General features: G+C 34.1%; 1 protein-coding gene across 4 annotated transcripts in view; it reads right to left on the bottom strand.

Moving 5' to 3' along the window:
* Positions 1–19,311, bottom strand: part of CRPPA (CDP-L-ribitol pyrophosphorylase A) — a 304,902-nt gene that overhangs the window by 116,115 nt on the left and 169,476 nt on the right. For all 4 annotated transcript variants that reach the window (XR_015723963.1, XR_015723962.1, XM_087861004.1 and 1 more), the window contains exon 9: positions 509–640. Coding sequence is in view for 2 of the 4 variants with exons in the window: in XM_087861004.1 (XP_087717130.1) it covers positions 509–640 (132 nt within the window). In the remaining 2 variants the exon portion in view is untranslated. The remainder of the gene's footprint in view (positions 1–508; positions 641–19,311) is intronic.

Below are 19,311 nucleotides of genomic sequence, written 5' to 3'. Positions count from 1 at the left end.
TAAATAGCATGCCCTCTTATTATATGAATGTCAAGCGTTGCTTTCAAGTAATTAAAAACCTGATCACCAACATCTTTAGCACAACATAAAAGAAACAAGCCATTTCAAATTATACAAATGGCTGAGTTCTGAACTCAGTTAAATACAAAAGTCTGGTTCAATTTGCATTTCTAATTTCAAATCCAAATTTAGGACATAATTAAAATAATTTCTTTATCTGAAATTCAAATTTAGCCAGGCATTCTGTATTTTTTTATTTGATAAATCTGGCAATCCCATGTGGGAATATCTTAGTATAAGATATTCACCAATTTCATCTTTTATTGTTTTTCCTTCATCAGAACACTTGTTTTCATTTTAATTTTCACCTCAAGAGAGGTTCTACCTATGAAAGAACATGGACAATTTTCCAGCCAAAATTTTTCTTATCATTAATGTATCTTTCCTTTTAACAAATCAGGTTCCCTCCATTAAAACTGTAGTCTACAAAAGACAAAATATTACTTACCTGTGGGTAATATATAAGAAGACCGCATAATAAAATATTTCTTTTTTTCACTTCCTTTGCATATTCTCTAATCTGCATTAGGTTTTCCATTTTCTGATCAAAAGGTACTGATTTGTAATCAAGAAAATATACCTGCAAAATAATACAGTAGGTAACATTAGAATAACCATTCCTTTCATTTTCCTTTGAAAAATGTAACATTAAAGAAGCTCAAAACACAATTACATTATTGTAATTTTTATCAGTTTGTGTTAATTTCTAAATAAGCATTTCAAGCATAAATCCTCATTAAAGTTGATGAATCTTCCTTTACAAATACAAAGGCAGTGAACAGTCATTGAGAACACAATGATGAAAAATATAAAATGCTAATATTCTACTTCTACTTCTGTCAGAGTCAAATGTATAAAGAATATAGGATTTCAACCATTTGTTCAATTTAATTTATAATTTGAAACTAGGCTACATAGAACTATTACATATGAATTACCAATATCAATAAAATTCAAGGGAGTGCTTATCTATTACATTCATAAATATTTTTAGAAGAACCCCTTTCAAATAACTGAAATCTTAATAAATCATCTATTTCTTAGACTAAATCCAGAATTTTATATATAATTTTTAGCAGTGTTAAACAGTATTATTCTTGAAATTATTCCAATGACTATTTTTTAAACATTATTTTTCATTTAAATTTTAAGGAGCTCAGGGTGAGCTTGCTCCTTCAAATTACTGAAGTTGTATAGTATTGTTCATTTTTGTGGGACATAAAATGTCTAAATCACAATAGTATCAAATAAGATGCAAATGCACATACAGAATAAACACTCAAACTTTTGTATTCTTTCACAATACCAAATTTAAGAAACTCTCAAGAATTATAATTTGTTCAATTACATGTATTTACTATCTAGAAGCATTTTAAAACCTACTCCACTCTGAAACTCGTATACTAATCCCTTCCCCTCCTCTGTTCATTCATATAAAAATATGCTCTATAGAAAGTACAAAACAAAATCTATGCTCTTTCTGTAACAAACGGGAATGAGTTTTCACCTACCACATTGCATTTTGCTTTTCCAGGAAAAAGCACTTAAAATCCATTTTAAAAGAAAAGCATGTGAGGACATGTATGTATATTAATTCAATAGATATTCAGTTACTATTTCTTGGACCTTTTCATTATAGTTACCTCCTAAAATACCCCTCTTGGGGCGCCTGGGTGGCACAGCGGTTAAGCGTCTGCCTTTGGCTCAGGGCGTGATCCCAGCATTATGGGATCGAGCCCCACATCAGGCTCCTCTGCTATGAGCCTGCTTCTTCCTCTCCCACTCCCCCTGCTTGTGTTCCCTCTCTCGCTGGCTGGCTGTCTCTCTGTCAAATAAATAAATAAAATCTTTAAAATAAATAAATAAAAAATAAATAAAATACCCCTCTTAAAATCTAAAGTGACAATGAAGACTTTTTTTCCTTAAAAATGCTCTATCCATTAAGAAACCAAAGGAACAGACAAAAAAGCAAAAAAAAAAAAAAAAAAGAAAGAAATATTGGAAGATAAAAAGCACAAAGAAAGGGGTCTCAGGCTTTATTATCTACTGAAAAGACAATGTGACTCCTGTGACCTTGAGCTCACCCTCCCCTAGCAGTGATTCCCTGAAAACTTATAAAAATGAAATTTCAGATTTTTCACCAGGCAACAATGCTTACAGTAAATATAATTTGAGACTGGTGAACCACAGCCAGGCTGGAATAATTGTGAATGAACTATAAATATTAGACTTTCCTTCAGGGTAATTTAACTTGTAACCAGGTGTTCTCCTAGCTGAAACCTGGAAGCTAACACCTATCAGCTGTTAAAAAGATACTAGTTCCTATTTGTAGCCTGAGCCTTCTAGAAGGACGGCTTACACACCACCTTCTGGGATCGCCTTCCCTCCCCTTTGAGAGGGTGGAGGAAAAGTGGAGGGGAAAAGAGGCAGGCCCTATACTGATGTGAAATTATAAGCTCAAGGGCAAAAGCTGAAGAGATATGTCCATTTCTGCCTTTTCTCCTGTCCTGTAGTCTTTTATGACATTGCACAAACTACTGCCACAGGCTTCTTCTAGTCTTGTGAGTTTAAAATATCTTTCTGAAGCCAAAATTGCTGGTTGTGGGCTTGCTAAAAAAAAAAAAAAAACAACAACAAAAGAAAAAAAAAAACAAAAAACAGGTTAATTCTCCAAACTCCAGGCAATTTATGAAATTGCAGTCATGTTATGAATCTAAAATTAATGAACTGGCTGAGACTAAGACTCTCTCCTGGGCCCATACGGCCAGGTCGTTACATATAGCCCCATACCATCTGGACTAAGGAACAACACTGCTGTTTGCTGTTACAAGCCTCATAGTACTATTTAACTCTTTTACCTGTGTAATTATCTGTAATATTTAGATGCCATGAAATGCCAGGAGCCACCATGTCCAACATACTTTATGTGAATGGAATGTTCTAGAGTTTTGCAATGCACAGTCTGGGCAACCTTACTGCTAGCCTAGAAACTTAGGCAAACAGACATTTTTTGTTCAATACAAGTCTTCCTAACAAATTTTCAGCTCTGAAAAATCTCAGAGTAAAATAAAGGGGGGTGCAGAAAGGGTTTGTGGGGGAAAAAAAGCACAAGCAGCAGAAAAGATAAAACCACTCTACTTTGTAATTACAGCCTCCTTGCAGATTTAAAACGCACAGAAATTAAAGAATGGAAATGCTGGTAATGTATTAATTGGCGAAGGAATGATGGATACAATCGGGGACTGAAGCTCTGCACTGCAAAGCTGCCATTGAACTTGGCTCAGGAGGAAGTGCACCTGCCAAGGGAACCTCTCTTAGAAGTCAGAGCTGGGAGCCGGTGCTCATTTTTCTATTTTCCTAAAAAATCATCCTAAAAGAGAGCCTAAAGTTAATAACTTTGGGAGTTTAAAAGTGGTAAAACTAAAACTCTCCACAAGAATAAATTATATTGGAATGAGACGGCTCAAGAGAAAAAGTGTGCTGAAACAGTTTTGTTTAAAAAAAAAAAAAAGGACAGAAATTAATGATCTTACACTGAGTTAACTTAGTGAATTATGTATATTTAAAAATAATGGTATTTAATTAAAGCTATATACAACTCTATTGTATAGTTTTTCAACTTGCAGAGGGAGGAAAGGATTATTTGTATCAATGCAGCAAATTATGGGCAGAAATTAAAGTAGAGAACATAACTGGACAACAGCAGTAACAATAAGCTTGTAAAAAGAATCTCAAATATAAAATACAAATAAATTGAACACATTTAACTGTTTCCTAAGTAAGAGATTTATCAGATTAGATTTTTAAGAAAAATCTAACAATATGCTAGTTAAAATGTATAAAGCAAACTCTCCCAAAAAGCACAAAATAAAAGGATGAACAAGACGTATCTTCCAAACGCTACCAAAAATGAAGGTTGTAGCAATATGGTTCATTTTAGTTTAAGCAAAAACTATTAATTCACATAAAGACGAATAGTGGATAATAAAAACAAATTATAAAATAACCTTATTAAGAACATAGATTTGAATACATAAGACAAAATACTCGACTGAATTATGAGACACACTTTCCAAATCAATGAAGATAGATGTTACTGCATTTGTCTTAAAAACTAATGTATCAAACATATAAAAACAGAGTTGGAACAGATTCTGCTTCCAGTGCAGCAGCTAAAATGAGGGGTTTTTCCTCTCCTTCCAAGGTTATAATTTTTCTTCCTGTATTTCTGACTGTTCTTATCTAGGAAAAGTTGCATATGAACTGATGCCACTTTCAAAATACACAGACCTAACTCCCTTATTTACCGATCATGTAGAAGCTAATTTTTTTTTTTTTCAGAAACAAGTATTGTAGCAAAAACAGTGACTTGAAAAACAAAGCACACATGACTTGGTTCTCACCAAGTCATGAAATGTCAAACAAGGACTAGAAGACTTTCACTCCAGGTGAAGATCTATTAGACACAACACACCCTATTTCTTTGGAAAGATAAAAGATAATGGCATGTAAAGAAATCAGTAGGCCAATGCTATTCACCACACATTCCATGAATTAAGGAAACCGTGCATAAAAGTGAATTCTAGGCAAGGTATTTACACATCTACAAATTGCCCATGTTATCCCATCAAACCATCAACCTATGTTACCCATTAAGTAACCAGTACTTAAATTATAAGGAAACTTTAAGAAATGTACTAAAACATAAGAACGTGCTCAACATTGTACTAGTTGACATAATCAACTTTTAAAGAAACAGATATTGACCTTAGGAAATGTATTAGCAGGTTAACAAAATTCAATCATGAAGAAGTCAGATGCATCTCAAAATTCTTTCACCAGATGGGTCTGATGACATGATTAACAGAAGAAAATCTCCAGAAGATGTATTTACTAATACCAATACCATGGAACTTAAGCATGTACTTCACATTGTGCTACTAATTTTGAACTTCTAAAATACGCCAGTTACTTATGAGTTCCAGGAAAAATTCCAGTGGTACAATAAAGCAATCAATTTTAATTTTAAAGACAGGGCAGGTTTATACAACTACAGGAGAGGGTTACAAAATGATGATAGCTCAAGAGAAATGTAAATGTTTTTGTCTTAATAAAACAAACTTACAGGATGGATAGTCTTGCATCCAAAAAAATGTAGCAAAACATTTCATCTAAGTTGAGTTCTGCAGATTTGCTTATAGCCACATCAAGTAGATATTCTTTGATCTCTTTTTGAACTGTTCACTCATTTATTGCTTATAAAGTACAGTTATAGTATTTCTCCCTTAGGATGCCATTTCTCAGTTTTTTTTTTCATGCATACATAAGAAAGGTAAAAATATCTTCCTACCCTTCCCCCCCAAAAAAGGAGTTCTCATTTCTTTCTTTTTTTTTTTTTTAACATAGCAAATTGACTCCTATAAACTAGTAAACTGCTTAAACATTTAACATATGGGTAGTTTCATGGCTTTGTGGGTGGGCAAGGTTTCTGGCACTCAGAGTCTGGAAAATGCTCCTCTGTGCCTCATGTCTTCTACATTCAGTTCTACACATGCTTTATATTTGTCTAGTAACCATTTAATATATCCCTGGCCCCAGATGAATTGCAATTAATTTTTTATACTTTAATTTGTAATTTTTCATTTGTCTCTGAGGACAGGTACATTAACTAAAGGACAACAATTAATATCAAGTACAATATTCTTTAAAACCTCAGGAATGTTCCATATCCCCACATTTAACACTTCAGCCTCATTCCAGAACCCAAGTTAACAGGCCTGAGAAGGGAGTCAGGAATTGTGGTAGGAGAGGAAACAGAGTCTTTGTTAATTGAATAAGAAGTCAATTTTTGAAGCTTCAGTATATATCCAAATATGTACTGCTTAATGCCCACCAAAGTGGAAGGAAGGATGGTCAAAATCAAAGTTATGCTAATTATCAAATAAGTCAGAAAGAATTGGTAGATAGACCAGAGACTCTCTGAATCTACACAACAGATACTGCAAAATTATCTGTATCTGTACAGAAAAGTAAATTGTGTCAATCAAGCCCAGCATCTCACAGCACCATTTTTCAAAAGAAATACAGGGAGATCTAACAAAAGATGAAACTGATCAATATTAAGCAGATCAAACTAAGAGTTTATTTTAGGGACTAAAAAATAACTTCAGAGAAACTGTCACCTCACCTCAAATATTCATGAATTACGTGGATTCTATTAAAGAAAATGAATGAACTGTACTTTCATTTTTTAATTGTTCTTTTAAAAAGAAAAAGGAACAAACTTTTAATGTTGAATCATTTCATTTTGGAACAAGTTTATTTTTTTAAGATTTATTTATTTGAGAGAAAGAGAGTGAGTGAACATGAGTTGGGGGGGAGGGGCAGAAGGAGAAGCAGACCCCCTGCTGAGCAGGGAGCCTGACTGAACAGGGGACTTAGGACTCAATCCCAGGACCCTGAGATCATGACCTGAGCCAAAAGGGCAGATGCTTAACCAACAGAGCCACCCAGGAGCCCTATTTTGGAACAAGTTTAAATCAATACCATCAAGCAATTCAATGCATAATTCTGATAACTAGAAGCTAAATAAAAGTTGTAAGCTATCATAAAAATTCAGAGCAAATGTTTAACAACTCATCTATAAATCTTAAAATACCAGCAAAACTATTAGGTTGAGAAATGAGGGTGTTTAACCAAAGTAGCAAATAAATAGTATTTCGCATTAAAATATTAGCCATACAAAAGATTCAAACTTTTTTATTGATTCAAAGAATTAAAAAGTAATTAAGTTTTATAGTATCAACACAAATGTTATACTTGTACACCCATTTTGTTTCAGATCCTTATGTAAAAGATCAAAGAAATAATGAAACCAGAACTTCACATTTTTAAACAGGTAGTAGGAAAACCTAACTAGCTTGCAAACATGTTTAAAAATGATTTTTTTTTTCAGATTTCACAAGATATTTCTCCTATAAGAACAGAAATCTGCCCCTGTTGTATTATGGGACAATTACCTGAAGCATTATACACCTCTACAGTTAACATCTGTACCATCTATAACAAATTTTAGAATCAAAAGGTAACAGCAAGCCCAATGATTAATATGAAGCACTGACTTGCTGGACTAGTATTATGTAGTTCTTAAGTTTAGTATAATCCTCTTTATATATTTTAATGACTTGTCAAAATTTTATTTACATAAGTCTATTACACATTAACCAACAATCTGCAATTATTGTCAAGGTTGTCTGCAGATGATCTAGATAAGCATTACATGTTATGTTTAAAAAATAAATAATGAGTATTTTTGGAGTTCACGAATAAAGGTACCTCATCCTAAGTGCTACGAAGTCCATTTAAACTATAACAATTTATTCTACTTTTATATACCTACTTTTTAAAGTGATTCTTGACATTTTTAATATGTTTCAAAAGGCAGAACAATAAAAAACCTTTTCAGAAGAGGAAATGTTTTGAATACTATATAGCAAAAACAAAAAGTATTCAAAAACATGATCAAGGAGATCAAAACTCAGGTATATGATGTACGTAAACCATATTAGCATAGCCTCCACAGATTTATCCTATGCCTTTTTTTAAGTATGGCGAAAATATTTTAACAATCTCAGTAATTAACATTTTTTTAACAATTTCAGGAATGGTCATTTGGGAGCATTCAATAACCTCAGCTCTCTTTGATTCCAGGAAATTCATACTGTAATAACCAAAAGCAACAGAAACACAGCAAATTAAGATCTTATCAATATTGCTTTTGAATGATTTGATAATGTTAAACTTACATAATTATATAAAAGATACAGAAAAACTGTGCTAATTTAAGGAAATTTAAAAACATTAGCCTCAGAGGAAAATATAATTCCCAGAAATTCTAATTACAGTGCTTCCAATAACAAATTAGAAGATCAATGGTGCTTTGCTTTGGACTATTTTTGATTAAAATAAAGTGCTAACTAAACTTTTTATTTCTGAGAACATTTTTTTTTTTTCATGAAGTTACATCATGTAAGAGAACTGACCTGGGGCACCTGGATGGCTCAGCTGGTTAAGCATCGGACTCATGGTTTCAGCTCAGGTCATGATCTTAGAGTCATAGGATCAAATCCCAAATCGGGCTCTGGGCTCAGTATGTGTGTGGGGGGGGGGGGTCTACTTAAGACTCTTTCTCCCTCTCCCTCTGCACCCTACCCTCTTCCAAGAACAAATAAATAAATCTTAAAAAAAAAATAGAACTGATCCAATATAAAGGCTGGTCTACTAAAGTAGCCACTAGCCGTATGTGACTATTTACACTGAAATTCAGAATTATTAAATTTAAATAAAACTGAAAATGCAGTAGGTATACTTCAAGTGCTCCTAGCAACAGGTAGCTAGTGGCTACCGTAGACTTGAGTATAGCAATCAAACGTTTCATCATTGCAGAAAGTGCTAATGGGCTGTACTTGTCTAGAACAAATGAAGCTTGTATAATCTCATGCTCATCACATATCACATTATTTTTTTTGGTCATTAACTTATATGCCTGTGTTATAAAAAGGATTTTCTTTCCTGACTACATGTTAAGTTACTCGTTAAAATCCTACTTGTAAAAGTACTGGAAAAATTCTATCTGGAATATAAAAAATTATTACAGAGTCTGACCTAAAAGTGAGCCTTCTCTTATTTACATATATTTCTGAAGATATGGATCAATATGAACGTAAAAAAATAAAACTGAAACTGAGATGGGTCCAGCTTCTATTTCTGCCTAAGTAGGAGTAATAGGGACCAAACTTATCTTTCCACTTCAAACAAATAAGCTAAGTACACAAACTAAACAAAACAAAGATTTTTAAGATATGACACACCTGGCAACAAGGGACAGTTCTGAGAGGAGAACAAATGAGACAAACCCTATGTCTGCACCAACTTACTTTCTTAAAACAGTTTCCAGCCTATGGCACACTGAAGGGAGAGGTGGCTATGTGGGTTTCAGAGCCTAGGGAGACAAAGGTGGGTAGAGCTCACAAGGCAAAGTTCCAGAGAAGAGAGAGGTGCAAGGAATGAGAAGGCTGATGATTATCAGACTAACTCTCTCCCATATTCAGCAGAGTACTGATCAGTACATGCATTTGAGAATACAAACAAGCTGAGGCGGGGAAAAATTCACTGGAGGGATTAGATAGAACTGTGCCTGACGCACACCCAAGGTCAGGAATAATGGTGGAAGTCATCAGCCTTCATAGTTTACAGGGCATCAGGTAAAATATTAAAAAGGTTCTTGCCTCAGTTGTGAAGAATGATTAGACCTACATTAAACATACTAATTAGTTTGACCTAAAAATCCTAGAAACAAGACCTAAAAGGATCAAACTATTTTCAATTAACTATGTCCCAGGAATAAAGTTCAAAAATACTCATAGTAATAAAAAAAAAAAATATCCAGCACCCAATAAGGTTAAACTCACAAAGTCTAACAGCTAATCAAAATATATCAAATGTCCAAAAAAGCAGAAAAATATGACCCCTAAGGAGAAAAATCAATCGAAACCAACTCAGCAGTGACACATTTGTTAGAACGAAAAAGGACATTAAAACAATTTGACAGCTGTGTTCCACGTGTTCACAAAGCTCTAGGAAAGAATGAATGTGTTCACTAGAAAAAAAGAAGATGTAAAAGAATCCTACACTAACTTATAAAGATGAAACTATCATCATCTGATATTTAAAAAAAAAATACACTGGAGGGGATTAACAGATAAGATATTGCAGAAAATTAGTGAATTTAAAAATGTAGCAATAGCAACTAAAGTGAAAGAGAAAAAAAGACTCAAAGGAAAAAAAGGGAAAAATAAACAGATAATTAGTGAGATATGGATCAACTTCAAACAATCTAACATACAGATAATTGAAGTATCCAGTTAAGTGTAAAGCACAAAAAACAATATAGCTGGAAAATTTTCCAAGTTAGATGAAAATTAAAAACCTGCATAGCACACTTTAAACACACACACACACACACACACTTTCAGGCTTATAAAGCACCAGGAACATACCCATAAAAAGGAGATGGATATATCACTTGAAATTAACTCAGAACTCAATGTGGCAATTAGCAGACAAGGATATTAAAACGGGTACCATAACTGTTTATCATTTATTCCGAAGTTAACTAGGGAAATAGAAGATACGAAAAGGAAAAAAAACCAAACTTCTAGAAATAAAAACTACAATGCCTAAAATGAAAGACATACTGTATATTTTTTAAAATCCAGGCCTGTGCAAGTCTGCATACATAGAATGGTACAAGGAAGTACACCCTCACAGCATATGTGTGCTGAGCTCAACTGAATGGCCAGCCAGAGCTAAGAAACATCTGCTTGGCACATGCTTTCATCGCAGAATAAGAATAAACTGAGAAACACAGATGAATGAAAGAAATATCACATTCTATTGATATACTGCAATCTTAACATTTATTATAGGTTTGAAGGTAACTTTTTCTTCAATTTTATATTTATGACAAGTGCACAACCTTCTAACTTTCAGGCTTCTGGATTAACTGAAGAAGATAGATTCTAAGAAAAAACCTTCTTCATCTGTTAATATTATAATTATCTAGCAGGTCAATCAGTGTATTGCACAATCCAAATAAAAGGCAGGAACAGACTAAGAAAAGAAATCGCCAACTATAATCCATAACCCTTGCTTTCAAACTTTTGTCTTCAAATAACCTAATATTTCTTATTAAATTTACAAGTAAATGCTGTTAACGTGAACTAAAAGATCAAATTAATGCTCATAAATACATATTTTACAATTTGCTTAATATAGTAGTAAGCCACTTAGAAGTTATTTTGAAATAAATATAAAAGGTAAGCCTCCGCCCAAAATGTTGGAAAATTACCCCCAAGTTCAATTTTTAAGAGAAAAATAGATTTCTTCTTAGGAATGAGAAACACTTCAAAGTTTAAGGCTACTTTTTAGGGTAAATATAGAAAATAACTTGAGATATAATCAGCCTTTTATAAACACAATGAGATGTGCTTCCTAACATGAAGCATAAAGATAGGAATCACAAAATCTAAAAACATGTATATGTAAATTAAACAATTAGAATTGCTGAATGGAAATAAAATTTCTTTTTCAAAAAAGGCAACATGGAAAAAAAACTGAACTATACTAAAGAGAAGGATAACATAAACCAAGATAGTAAAATTGATAGTTTAAATTTATACATAGTAAATAATATCCTTAAAACTCAGATAGATGTAGTATTATGCTCCTTAAGAGAACACAGCTATTCCTTGATATGCATACCTAGCCACCCTCATTTCTACAAGTCACCACAGAGCATCTACCTGTGGTAGGCAACACTGCAACCGGATGGAACAGGAGACATCATGACTAGAAATGCCAAGGCAAGTTCAAGTCAATAAACATTTCTGAATGCCTACACATGCTCATTGGGAAACGGGAAAAGACCCTGAGCACAGGGTATTAAGGAAGGATTCCAAAAAGAAATATGATCATTCAAATTCTAAGGATCGTAAGAGTCAGGCAAGAGAAACACTAGAAAAAATGGTGTCTCAGGTCAAAAAACTCACCAAACTCAATACGCATGCTACAGGAGTTCGTTAGCAGAGGGCCAACTGCACTGCGAGGCAATGAGAAGTAGGGTGATAAAAGTAAGCAAGAACCAGGCCAGGCCACGGCTTTATGATCTGACTGAGCTTTGTCCAGCAGGGGATGAGGAGCCTCTAGAAGGTTTTAATAAATACAGTACCTCCCCATTAGCGATTAGCAAACTCTGTCATAGTAGCAATGATGAGGTCAGACTGAAACAGAAGAGACTGCTGGGAAAGACACAGCTCTTGGAGAGGGGACGACACATTCCAATTTTTTTTTTTTAACATTATGGACTTGAACATTCTTCTCAAAACTGAGAAGAATGATGAAGATTGGAGACAGAAAGTATGAATTGGCACATGAGTGATACTTTAAATCAGGAGACTTGATGACCCCGAGAGTATATGCCTACTCGAGAAACACCTAACAGGTATTTTAGGCAAAGGTACCAAGTAACAGTGGCAAATTGGTCACTGAGGATTGAAAATCTAAACCAAAGTCTAGGAAACTACAGCCCACGTGTCCAATCCAGCCTCCTGCCTTTTTCTGGTAAATGAAGGTTTACTGGAACACAGCCACACCCTTTCCTTTACATCTTGTCCGTGGCTACTTTTGCACTAGAATGGCAGAGTCCAGTAGTTGTAACAAAGACCGTATTGGCCCAAAAAGCTTAAAACTCTTACTACCTAGCTCTGTATAAGAAAAATTTGCCAACCCCTAATATAAAAAAAAAAAAAAAATTATCTCAATCCAGGCAGAGAAAATGACCTGAATTATTTCTTATAAAATAAGAGCATCCTACTGAGTGGTTTTTCAGATCCTTTTATTCTTCAACAATCCAGGTTTCTATTACTCAAGGGGGGCAAGTATTGACATCCCTAAAAACAAAACACCATTTGGTAAAGTAAAATGAGCACAAGGATAATGGCATCTATGATATTCAATTCTCAGGACTGCTCTAAGGATTAAATGGGATCATTTATATTAAAAGGAAAGAATAGTGATTCATTATTTCAAGCACTCAGTTAAGTGTCTGTTATTACCAACATTAACATAATTATACTAATAATAAGCATTAGCAGGCCACATTTGCAGGGGGAAAAGAGGGTCTGAGGATTATAAATGTAGTGGGAGTTCCATTTCTTAGAAATGGGAAGAGCAAAACACACAGGATCACAGTTAGTTCTCACTGGTTGGGCAAAAAACCAGAACTCAGTCATTACCATAAACACATTACATTAAAAAATTGAAATCCATACTTCTCTCTCAAAAAATCTAGGAATGGGTACAATCTCAGAGTACTTAAAAGAAACATGCAGGTGACTTTAACCAGTCCAGTCATTTCCAAATAAGAATTTTCCAATGCCAACACTAGGATTATCTTGGCAATACTAGCTACATTCCACCTTAGCAGGCACTAGTGAATCAAGTATCCCAGCATTTAAGTAAAGTATAAGCTTCAAAATCCCATAAAATAAAACCTTTGCTGCCTGAAAATTTAACCACTGTACTTTTTCAAAAGTATCACATACAAACTTATTGCAAACAGGGTTCAAGCCAAAGCATGTTGGGATGAAGAAGTTTTCTGCACTGATTCCAGCACCTTTCTACACTTTCAATAAAAGAACAGTTCAGGCTTTCCAGGAAACTGCAGAAGTAATCTGTTTTTAGGTGGCTATAAATTTTTATCCTAAAGGAATAGCGCTTAGGCCTGATAATATTCTTACCATCTTCCTGCCTACTAATGATTCATCCATGAACAAGGTTTTGATTTTTGTTTTTGTTTTCAATTGTGTTTTTCTTTGCATAATATCAAATGGTGGTACAGGAAAGATTTCATAAAACAACATGATCCATCATACAAATACTATGTAAGACTTGGCAAAAGCATTGTAATATGAAGATTTTTAAAAAATTATACCTTTATCTGGAATTCTATTAAAACTCGAGTATTAAGGAGGCGTTGGAGGAATGTAACTTGTCTTTCCAAGTTGGTTTTAGGGTAAGAGATTCTGTACATACAAACACACACACACACACACACACACACACACACAGATGAACAGAAAGCTTTTGAATATGAGTGGAATCTTTTTAATTATCTCGGTGAACAAATGTGTGGTAATCGTCTGCCTAACTCAACCTTCAGCAATAAACCAGAAAGATTCTTCTCTAATGTCCCCTATCTTATTCACTCAGTTTCACAAGACATAAAATTTGAGATTATACCTCCTCTCTCTCATTAAATCAAGCACAAATTCTTTGTGTTTCTATTTCTTAAATATATCTTGATTCCAGCAATTTCTGCCCATTCACTCTAAAACGACCCTAGTCCCAGCCACCACCATTATTTCTCAGACTACTGTCATAGCCTCCTAACTCAACCAAATGCATCAAGGAAACTCTCTGGTCACTCATCTGTTCTCTGTGCTGTATCCAGAATGTACATAGAAATCTGATCACATCAGTTTCTACTGAGCAGGGATGCTTCACAGAATTCAAACTTAGAAGGCCCACTTTGACCTTTTCCTGCCTAGTCCCCAAACCTCCCCAGTATGCGGTCCAGTCTGTTTCAAATCCAGCTCTTTCTAATGCCGACTATTCCGTGCACTGCTTTGGCCATAGAGAAATGATATTCCCCCTACTCCTAAAAGACGTGGCCCTGCTCAGTCTTCCCAATTTCAGATTCCTCTCATAGCCTTCAGATCTCTTCTGATCACCTATTCTAGGCTTTCCTGCCCATTTTTCTTTTCAAGAGAGAGAGGGGTAGGTGGGTAGCGCACAGGGAGAGAGGATGGGAGGGAGGGAGAGAACCATAAGAACTAATGGGGGGCTCCATCTCACAACCCTGGGATCATGACTTGAGATAAAATCAAGAATCAGATGCTTAACGGATGGAGCCACCTAGGTGCACAATTTCTGCCCTTTTTTTCAAAGAGATCTAGTTAAAACCTCTTAACGATGGGGTGGTGAATAGAAAGAACAGTGACCAATATATGCTGTGAACTCCCAGCCACCAGATCACTTCCTAAGCTAACTCTGGACATTGGATTAAATTTATGTTATTGAAAATCCTTCATCTTTGAAAGAAAATAAAATTATTTCCTTACTTAACAGAGTAAGATAAAATAATCTGAAACATTTTTCTAAAGATGCAGTTTTAAAAAATTAGATTACTAAAAAGCATACGTGTACATCGAAATGCCTGTCACACAGATGTTCAACAAATGTTAAATTTATCTATATTAAGTCATCAGTTAGGTAATCAAGAGAATAGGATAGTTCACTGTAGAGCACTAAGTACGTTACACTTAAAATAAGTTTAAAATGAATAGATAAGGGGCGCCTGGGTGGCACAGCGGTTAGGCGTCTGCCTTTGGCTCAGGGCGTGATCCTGGTGTTATGGGACTGAGCCCCACATCAGGCTCCTCTGCTATGAGCCTGCTTCTTCCTCTCCCACTCCCCCTGCTTGTGTTCCCTCTCTCGCTGGCTGTCTCTATCTCTGTCGAATAAATAAAATAAAAATCTTTAAAAAAATAAATAAAATAATAATAAAATAAAATGAATAGATAAGAAGATGCACTAGTACTTTAATGATTAAGGAATCATTCTTAGAAGGTAGGGCCTGGGATAGACATGAATGGATAGGTTCTTTGGAGTGAAGAGAAGACTAATCTTGCATTTTGCAACTGTTTTTTAAAGAGACCAAAGGAAAAAAAGAATGAATGTGAAAAGATTTAGACTTAACCTAATAAAAAGTGGACTACAAAAAGAGGAAGATAAATAAGAAAGGGACAGATGCAAGAAGAATTAAGCAATCAATCAGTAAGCCAGAAGTCCTGAAATAAGGATTAAAGTATAAAAAATTCTCAAAAATGCTCAAGATAGGAATACTATACCACCTGACTCATAATATAACATGACTGCTATAATCGGAATTGCTCTCCTATACTTGTACATAAATAAAGCACATGCATATTGGGTTATACAAAGGCAAAAGGCCTTAACGACACGTTCTAATATGGAAAATATTTTTAGGAAGAGAAGTCACTTAAATGGCTTCAAGGGCATCCCACTCTGTTGTCAGATAAAGAATCTCAATTAAAACTCACAGACATGAAGGTTAATAGACACTTATTTGCAGACCTACTCCTTGTACCTTGAACCCCACTCCAGGCATATCATCCTTACCATGCCAAAGATCTCCTAAAACTTAAAGTAACAGTCAATTCTTTGTATTTAACACCACCTTTATAACAATGTAACTTATTTTCTCCAACAAATACAATCTTTTAAAATAGTATAATAAAAATATATCAAGCCCAGGGGCACCTGAGTGGCTCAGTGAAGGCATATGCCTTCAGCTCAGGTCATGATCTCGGGGGTCCTGCGATCCAGCCTCCTGTCTAGGTCCCTGCTCAGTGGGGAGTTGGTTTCACCCTCTCCCTCTGTCCCTCCCCTCTACTCATGCTCTCTATCTCAAATAAATAAAATCTTAACACGTATATATGTAAATCTTAAAATATATATAAACATATACCAAGCCTGACTGAATCTATATAATAAGAAGTCAACATAATACATATGAAGTATGACATGTAATTGTAAAATAAATTATAGTGAAAAGATATTTGGTTCCATCTTTGTAAAGAAGTAGCATAACACAATTGAGCTAAAGGTCCATATTTAAAATAGAATCCAGTATACAAAAAAAAAAAAAAAACTAGTAGGAGAAATCCCCAGGCATATTTTTTGAAAAAGTGAGTGATCAAACCAATTGTTCAACTCCTTTTCTAGGCCTAAAATTAATGTAAGCTGCCTAACAAAGAAGGCTAGCTTCATTATTTGCCTCCTGCACATTTCATGTTAAATTTTATGAACTGATTTAGATGGAAAGCACCAGCAAATAAATTCATAAACAATTTTGCTCATCTGACTGAATTCAGTAAACTGCACAAATTAGGAAAATAAATAGCAATTTCAAACCCTGTGCTTAATCGGGAAAAATTAATTCATTAAACTTAGAAAAAGTACTCTGGAATTTGTTCCATTTGTATATTCTATTAGAACATCACTATCTGAAAATAACATAATTCATTACAAGAATCAATGAAAACTAGCAAGGTATGCCCCAGGACAATCATTTCCTGACACAGCATCAGTTACATGCCCAACACAACTAATCTCAGGGAATTTTAATATCCTACAACAAAAACTTTCTACTAACCATTTACCCATAAGCAAAGATCCCCTAAAACTTGTAATAGCAGACAATTCTTTCTATTCACCACTTCGTACAAGGATTTCATCATTCCTCATTTTGGAGCTCAGTATGAATCCCTTCATGACTAAAATTTCAAAAAGGTTCTCAAGGTATTTTACACCAGGACTGAACTATTATTATTTTAGGCAGGAAATATTTTAGACTTTGTTTACTACCAGAAAACAAATGAAAACATTTGTAGAATTCATGGAAATGACTGCATTTCTACCACTAAAGCTAACCACAACCATGAAAGTAAAAACCTTAATGTATCCTAAGTGAAACATCAAAAAATTCAGTACTCAGTAAGATCATCATTTTCTGAAGGAAAAATAAGAACTACAGTAGCAAAATGGTTAAGACTGGAATAGAAGGATTTGGACTAATTCTGTTGGTCATTCTTTGGCCATTAAACACACACACACACACACACACACACACAGAGAGAGAGAGAGAGAGAGAATATCTATTCAAAAATAAACACAAACTCGGGGCCTGAAACATACACATCATAAAAAGTAAATCCAGTGTGATGGCAGGGAGAATTACAAGAGCCAGCTCTCTTTTGTTTTTTAAGAACGTGTGACCTAAAAACGAATTTTCTCAGTCTAGTAGTAATAGGGTTAACAGGAGGAAATGTATAGAATAAGTAGTTAAGTAAAAGGTGACGAAGATACATGTCTAGGATCTGGTAAGAAATTTAACAGGACCACAGATTTTTATAACTTAAATTCAATAAAGCCAATACCTTGTGAAGCAAAGAAAGAAACCATTAGCACTTAAAAGAACGAAACAATATGTTTTTCCAATTGTCATTTGTTCTTTATTTGGAAGGAATATTAAATACATATATGTGTGTATGTGTATTTTTAACCTTTTTCCATATTATTTAACACATTCACGAAAGCATAAAAGTAACAAGTGTATATGATACATTGCACATTGGATTGATTCTGTCCTTGGCTCTGCCATTGGTGAGCTGTGGAAGCTTCTGGAAACAATTTACATCGCTGACAGTTTCCCCAGATGTGAAAGTATCAAGTGTCAATGGATGGTGGTTTTCTATTTTTTTATTTGCTGACATGTTCAAATATTAAACATTTTGAAGTATTTTAAAGATCATATATTCTGATCTGTTATGTCAATAAACTACTTCCCAGTAACTAGAACTAAATTTGGCACTTTTCAAGGTTTATTTATGTTTTTTAAAGCATTAAAATTCCATACGATAATTTCTGTTTTTTGCTAAGTTGATGAAAAGATTCCTATCTCTCATAAAGCACCAATAAAATTTTTGTCTAGTCAAAAAAAAAATTAGAGCTCTTATGCAATTATACAGATAATTGCCATGAAATTATTCTGTAATGAGGAAGTGATAAAAAAAATTTTATCAACTAAAAGTATAGAGTTTGCTTCATTTCTCAGTTTTGAACTTCTAATTATGTGTATTGACAATTTCCGCTTTAAAAAATTAAACATTTCATTTGGTGTCTATTATATGAAACAGCTTTGCTTACTGAAAAAATAAGCCTTATATAAGAATAAACTGTCCATTATCTCATCTGATAATAGTAGGAAAGGATGTTTTGTGCAAACCTTGTCAGATCCAAATGAATTAAAATCTCTTTTACTTTCTGCACCTGGAAAGGAATTTTTTGAAAGTTTTACAATTGGTTTTACATAATCTTGGCTGGAAAACAGCTATACTTTTGCTTCCTGAAATTCTCTTCTCCATTGCTGGAAAAAAACAGCTCCCTGATCATTAATTACTAAGCAAAAAACTCAGCCTATAATTCAGATTCTTAGCAATTTTGAGTCTTGTTTAGTTTAGGTAAAAGCCTATTTTTTGGTGGAGGGAGTGATTTTTAGATCAGAAACTTTATGAATTTACCTTTTACTATTTTAACACATTTAATATATTACTTGAATTTTCTAAATATTTATTCAGTTATTTATATAGTGAACAAAAACACACGATAGGGGTAGAAAATAAAGAAATGAACATGTCCCATGTTGATAGATACTGTATCAGGTGATTCCAAAGAAAGCTTTCAGATAATCCTCTTGAGAGTTGCAATCTGAAGAAGGCGCTAACTGTATACCCCCCCCCCCCCCCGGACTGGTAACTGCAAAGAAGGGAAGGCCAACAGTAACTTTAGTCAACTCAAGATAAAAACTTGGTTCTTTGATAACTTATAATGAATGATAGATTAAACAGCACCAGAAATGATATTTGAAAAGGGCTCTCAAAACATAACTCCTACACAATTTAGCTTAACAAAAAAAACCTTTGGTTTTCATGTTTATAAGGTTTTTCTTGTTAAAAGACATAGGAAATAATCTACATTTTTAAAATT

This window comes from Ursus americanus, chromosome 3 (assembly GCF_024610735.1).
Source record: "Ursus americanus isolate L20-20 chromosome 3, mUrsAme1.1.p, whole genome shotgun sequence".
Taxonomy (NCBI): domain Eukaryota; kingdom Metazoa; phylum Chordata; class Mammalia; order Carnivora; family Ursidae; genus Ursus; species Ursus americanus.
The sequence above is the reverse complement of the archived record's forward strand: the minus strand, read 5'-3'. Positions and strand labels throughout refer to the sequence as shown.